The sequence below is a fragment of the Ceratina calcarata genome, unplaced genomic scaffold (assembly GCF_001652005.2).
Source record: "Ceratina calcarata isolate Rehan_Ccalc_2016 unplaced genomic scaffold, ASM165200v1 scaffold20.2, whole genome shotgun sequence".
Taxonomy (NCBI): domain Eukaryota; kingdom Metazoa; phylum Arthropoda; class Insecta; order Hymenoptera; family Apidae; genus Ceratina; species Ceratina calcarata.
In genome coordinates, this window is record NW_017141593.1 from 5,111 (window position 1) to 11,859 (window position 6,749).

General features: G+C 38.7%; 1 protein-coding gene across 4 annotated transcripts; it reads left to right on the forward strand.

Annotated features, from left to right (window-relative positions):
- Window positions 1–226: 226 nt before the first annotated feature.
- LOC108622043 (uncharacterized) lies at window positions 227–4,060 on the forward strand. Of its 4 annotated transcripts, XR_003388775.1 has the most exons (8): window positions 227–608; window positions 856–1,117; window positions 1,218–1,331; window positions 1,472–1,562; window positions 1,639–1,778; window positions 1,899–2,020; window positions 2,105–2,580; window positions 2,650–4,060. XR_003388775.1 is itself a non-coding variant. In XM_018019698.2 (7 exons), exons 1-7 carry the CDS (start codon window positions 500–502, stop codon window positions 2,153–2,155), a joined length of 900 nt encoding a protein of 299 aa, XP_017875187.2. In that variant the 5' UTR covers window positions 227–499; the 3' UTR covers window positions 2,156–2,247. The 4 variants fall into 4 exon arrangements, 2 of the variants coding, with proteins under 2 accessions (XP_017875187.2, XP_026666984.1); XR_003388776.1 differs by lacking the exon at window positions 2,650–4,060 and having other exon boundaries at window positions 1,892–2,031; window positions 2,105–2,188; XM_018019698.2 differs by lacking the exon at window positions 2,650–4,060 and having other exon boundaries at window positions 1,899–2,031; window positions 2,105–2,247.
- Window positions 4,061–6,749: the final 2,689 nt, after the last annotated feature.

Consider the following 6,749-nt stretch of genomic DNA (forward strand, 5'->3'; position numbering starts at 1 on the left):
AAAAATAAAAGGGGCGAAATTCTGCGGCATGGGGAGCGCGCGAGAGTCAGTTGTGTTTCAGCTACGGTGCGGTATGGATCGCGTTAAGTCAAACTATTACAAGTTCACCATAGGGGTTTTGTCGGGGCTTGGCCTTTGGCTTCATGGAAACACAAATATCCGGCGATTTCAGAATTTCGTGATTGTTATTACACTCTCAATGGCTGTAATATTGCAGGTATAATGATACTGTGAGACGGTCAGTGAAAGTTACCGAGCGCTTCAAGAATCGTACTTGAAGTTCCATATTTTCCAGTTCATAACGGTGATAACGCATCATTACACAATGTCGGAGTATATAAAACGCATATTACCTTTAACGATAGCGGTTGCATGTTTCTTTAAATACTTGACGTTCTTAATTAATATGGAATCAGTGAGTTAAAACTATCAATATTTATTCGTTTAAATTCTGGTAGAACTTGATACATTAACAAATTAATAAGTTCAGATCTGCAAAATGTCTCGTGATATCAGTTACGATTGGATTACGGTTGAGAACGACGAGGAACTTACAATTCTGACAAAATACACCTATAGGGGTTACCATTTTGGGAAAACGTTTGCATGTAAGAAGTAAACAGGAGAATCTCATTAGATCAATGACCGTCCAGAAATTAAAGAGGTCGTAATAAAAATGACGCTTGTCGAAGTCCGACGGATTTCAATAGTTTCAAATGAAGCGTATTCAGTTATATAATTATAGATAGAACATATTTAATTAAATCACCAAGTTGCGGGTTTTTCGGTGTTGACAAGGGTCATTTGACTCATGAAATCTTCAATTACTCGTGGGATAAAATAATTTGTTTGCAGATATAATATGGATCCCTACATTTCTCGTGATGATTGCTCACTTCTCTGCAGAGATTCTTGACTTTTTCATACCGCTTAACGCGTCGCGACCCCACACTTACCCGTTTGATATAGACTATCCCGTCGATCAAGAGAAATACTTCTATCCATACGCGATCTACGTAGATTTCTCAATATTCGTAATTGCTACCACGTTCGTTGGTACAGAAGCGCTAACCGCGATGCATTTACATCATATTATCAGTTTGTTGAAAATCATAAGGTAACAGGAAAAATGGTATTCCTTCTCTGTTCGAACGTTCTGCGCACTCAAGAGAAATTCTCACAAAACCAAATCGTTTAGAGACGACTCTCATTTTCAGTTATCGTATCGAAAAAGCGATTTCTGACTCAACGAATGAATCGCAGAAATGTTTAGCTGATAAAGGGAAAGAGGGTCTCATCAAAGTCATCGTTTTGCACACACGAGTGATCAAGTTCGTATTTCTAGAAAATATTCGTACTCACAATATTTTCCTCGTTACTTAATAGATAACTCTTTTACACGAGTTAAGAACTCAATACTTCTGAGATTTGGTCATCTAGAAATGGCCGCAATACATTTAATTTTTTGAAGGTTCATTAACCTTATGGAGAAACACTTCACGGTTTCGTACGCTGTGCTTCTTATCTGTGGCGTCATTGCTCTAAGCGTTAATCTATATTGGGTGAGTACCTCGCCTCGTCTGTAAAGAACATATTCTGTTTAATAAGAAGATTAAAACCTGGAAGAACTTCTTTTAGCTGTCATTGTCGATACATAGAATGGGTGATCAAATGCTTATTTCTTCGTCCATCATTCTGGTCATCTCTATTTACATGTTCTATATGAATTATTTAATACAAGATGTAAACGATGGCAGAGACGATATTTTTAAAGCTTTGTAAGTTCTAGGATAATTCCTCCGTTATTAGCAGTAGTCGATCCGTGCACATACCGGAAATTATCACTATTTACATATTTCGTTCCATTCGAATGCATGTTATTCAATTGAAGTTTGCAGATACAACAGCGAATGGTACAGAACGCCAGTAACTATGCAAAAGTTGTTACTGTTCATAATGTTGAAAACATTAAAAGGTGAAATCTTCAATCTGCTGATTGTGTTCACACCATCATTCGAAGGTTTCGCGACTGTACTTATCGCTTCAGATTGCTGAATAATAAAAGTCTGACAGTACCTCGATTGTATGTAATCTGTATTTTCAGTTAGTAAATACGTCACTATCCTATTTCATGGTGATGTACTCCACCCAGTGATATCGTTATGGAGTGATACTGGATTAGCCGTCATAGGAAGTTTGTTGATAGTCAAATCATTTTCATTGTTCTGCGATGTAGGACTCTTTTTAATGCACTGCTCAATAAACGATTATTTGTGAGGAAACCAGTCTGAATTGAATGTTATAAATTGGAATTACCTCGCAAGCACTTCACCTCTTTGACACGTATCATTCTCATTGTACACATCCGCACGCTTCATACGCACAGAGTTGATCGAAGGCTGCTCGAGAAACAATTTCACCGGACCAAAGAGCCGATGGTGGTTAAAAATTCGTGAAAAAAATACATTTCTGCAACCTATAATCACTTTAATAACTACGATTTTGCGAATGTGAGGTAACAGATCAATCGTGTTCACCTTTTTCGGTATCTATTATACCTCCACCGAAGATTTCGCAGAGGTAAATTGTATTCTGATAATTTATATTCTTATCTTGATCATTGAAATCTACTGATAATTCAATTTTCAGTTTTTGCGATTGACAGCTTCCTATTTGATGATATTTTTACACCAGTAGAAGAACAGTTTACAGATGGATATCATCTACAGATAATTTTATACGAGTAAGAAGTAAATATTCCCGAATCATAAAATAATATTCAATCATATTTTAGTGAATTTTCTGTTCAGAAATTGAAAACAGACGTGGAGATATCTAATCAACTAGATTTCTTGTACAAATTTCTTGTACACATGTACATAGGATACTAAAAACAGGAGGATGAAATAGACCACTCGGCTCAAAGCACAGCGAAGTGAATAGAACCTTGGAAAAAGTACACGAACTTCCTACAAAGTAGTATTAGTTAATAACGGATTGCTGGAAGAAAATGCTGGAAAAACGTGAGAGAATAAGAAGCCAGGGGGGGTAAATAAGAATTTATACTATGGAAGGTAGACTGCAGCATGTATATTGTATAAACATAGATTGTTGCTAGCCTTTTGCACTGCAACATACAATTACCATAATCGGTCCCCCACCGTAGAAATTATAACCGCTATCTATTGAACGTCGCGACATAACATTTTTTTCATCGCCACGATTCTCGGGAATGTGGGAAATATTTGAAAAAAATGAGAGAAATCGTAAGAATTCTATTAGCCATGAGTTCGGTCTCGCAGTTGCGTTCGAACCCCCCGTACAATCGCTCAGATACATATTCCATCGTATGTACATCCGAATAAATGAATTATAATATCGACGCATCAGTGTTTGTTGCTGCTTTCACATGATCTTCACAATTAGAAATCTGCACTCTGGTATGTGATACACAAAACTAATTCCATTTTTACTGAGCAACATAAACCATTGGACACTCGAATGCACCCGACCATTATTATTCTGAATAAAAAAGGACTCGAGAAAATTGACTAATCTAAATAATTCTATCGATTAATCATTTGAAAATTCCGTCACGGACTCTAGAGAACGTCGACTTCGTTTATGGGGTTAATGTCACGAATCAATAACTCCTTACGGATTACACGGAGAGGGTGACCGTCTCCGAGGGTTATAGATATTGATCGTATTCATGAATAACCGGGTTTGTAAGTACGACGACGTCGGCCCGATCGAACTCCCGCAACAGGTGGTTCAGTTGTGACAGCCGTTCGTTCATAACTAAGCGTTCTATCAACTTAAGTACTCTAGACTGTTTTCCAATGGTTTATTTTCACGCTCCCTTAAAGACAAATGGAACACCAATTATCCAACCGTAAGACTCTATACACGTGTCATAAGAATACACTTTGTATAAAATTTATTTTATACTAGACATGTTCTATATTTTTAGTCATGCATGTATTCGCAGTTTTAATAAATATTGTAAGTCACTCGATGTTGAATTTATATATGCGCGATAAACGTTATAAATGAGCAAGGCTGTTGCAGTAATAATCGTCCCATCGGCCACGTTTTTCATGTTGACCATATTCAGTAGCGACTTCCTCGACACGTTTTTCCCCTTAAATTACACGCGTCCGCGTTCGTTGCCTCTAGAAGGGTACTTTATCGACGAGCAAAAATACTTTTACTACCTAGCCGCGTATCTGATCACGATAACCTTGTTGGGTATGACCATTAGGATCACTACCGAAATAGCAGCGATGGGCATGTTGCATCACGTTTCCGGATTGTATAAAATAATTAGGTAAGTTCGTAAACGGGTAAGAAAAGAAAAAATGTTTCGAATGAATAAAAATAGCTGAAACAGAAGAATCTTGATTAATTCGATTAATACATGATTTCTCTCAGTTAACGTTTGACCTGCACGTTCGTATTCGACTTTCCAGGAGTCTCTCCTGCGGAAGGGAAAGCGAGAGCCTACAAAACTATGATATCGATCGTGGACTTGCATAACAGAATTAACGAGTTAGTATTCTAAGTAAATTATTTTTCTGATAAATCATGTGAATAGAAGTTGTTTCTGTTAATGACTTATGAAAATTACATATAGGAAGTGCCACAGTACTTGCCTTTAATTTTACTTGGTTCGGTCGAGAATACTCTTTCTATGTATCGAGTGAGTACCAGACAGACAAATATTTAATAAACATCCTCCTTCAGTTCATAAGAAACAGCAATAAAACAGCTATAGAACAGGTAATAGTTATTATTAATTCAACTTCAGAAAAATGTGGCAAACGTGTCTTCAACTATTTTATCCAACTTCCTCATTCTGAATTAATTATGCAAACGACGTTGCTAAAACTTTGGCAACAGTACAAACTGGGGGAGTATCGATCGTGGCTCTAGGATGGTAACACCTGTTGATGGCACGTGAGATTAACAAAGTTTACATTAACGTTGTCTTTCCGCACCGTGTTCGTTAGCTAAACGACCTACACTGTGATTATGGCTTGTGTCAATCATTTGGAGTTATTGTTACCTGCTCTTTGTTTCGATCGATCAAATTATTGAATAAGGTCATCGTAATGAATGGAATTCACCACACGACGTTGTCTACATTTTACCGCACGATTTTTCAATTGTCTAATTGGTAATCGTCCCCATTTCTCGCTTAATAATTAGAATCGCTAGGTCCGATAGCAATATTAATCCGGCTACGCTATAATTGGATGTGGGTACCATTCGATGCCACCTGAGACAGAAATGAAAGAAAACTCCTTGCGAAATATCTCTTCTTCATAATTCACAAGAAATTGTAATACAACGTGTGTTGTCCCCCTGCAGAGCATAGAATTTACACGTTTGCTGATAAATTTATAACGAAGACTCTATCGATCGACTTCTGCGAACTCACCCTCGCGTGTATTCGCACGATTTCAAAATTACATCTCCCGTCAATCATCCCGAGACCCCATCGTGTCGTGCTTAAATTATTAAGCAATATTGCGTGCGGAAAAAATAAAAGGGGCGAAATTCTACGGCATGGGCAGCGCGCGAGAGTCAGTTGTGTTTCAGCTACGGTGCGGTATGGATCGCGTTAAGTCAGACTATTACAAGTTCAGCACCGCGGTTTCGTCGGGACTTGGCCTTTGGCCTCATGGAAACACAAATATCCGGCGATTTCAGAATTTCGTGATTGTTATTACGTTCTCAGTGGCTTTAGTACTGCAGGTATAATAATACTGTGACACGGTCAGTGAAAATTGAGGATCATTTCAAGACGCGTACTTGAAGTTTATACTTTCCAATTCATATCAATGGCAACGCAGCATTATACAGTGTCAGGATACATAAGTTGCGTCTCACCTTTATCAGTGTCGTTTAACTATTTCTCTAAATACTTGACATTCTTATTTAAAAGTGAAAAAGTGAGTCAAAAAGATTACCATTTATTCGTGTTACATTCTGGTAAAGTTTAACTTCTTAGGCACTATGCGCCACTATAGTGGCTTTCGCGGATGTCATCTTCTTGTACGACGCGCCACTATAGTGACTTTCGCGGGTCTTTGTGTTGTACCGTGTTTTAACACGTACCATACTGTTAGGGGATAGGTGGCCCCTAACGGGTCCGGATTCGAGGAACGAGACGCGAAATAAACCGGACACTTTAGTTGCACTTTTAACGCCTTTTATTTCAAATCCAGGAACTTGTACGACAGGCCTTTTTTGTCCGGAATTGCCAGGGAATATTACGTCGCGGTCGTCGTCGGTGGTGTCGGCGCCGTCCGCACTCTTCCTTGCGTCCTTCAATGAACAGGATCGTCCTAACGTCTTCGACGTTCTGTATTCCTGAAATGTTGCAAAGGTGAATTAGATAAGAATTTCATCGCACTTCGATCCCGTGCGGAATGAGTCGCCGCTTCTGGACAGAACTCTACGCAGTGGACTGTATTATTTATCGATGAATGCAACGGCTTCACAAGCAAGTCCCTTGCAAGTCCACGCGTGCGAAGGAGTTGTTTATATGTCCGGTCGAAATCGAATATTCCCGAATTTCGTCGGTCTAAGTACAAATGAAACGGTAGTATCTCTTTTACCTTGTCTCGTTTACTTTAGGCCAGGCATGCTCAACTCATTTCTCCCTACTCCAACAGCTCTCCCCACCACGTGTCACGTCACAGTAACAGAGTGGACAATAATACGCTCACACTACTTAACGA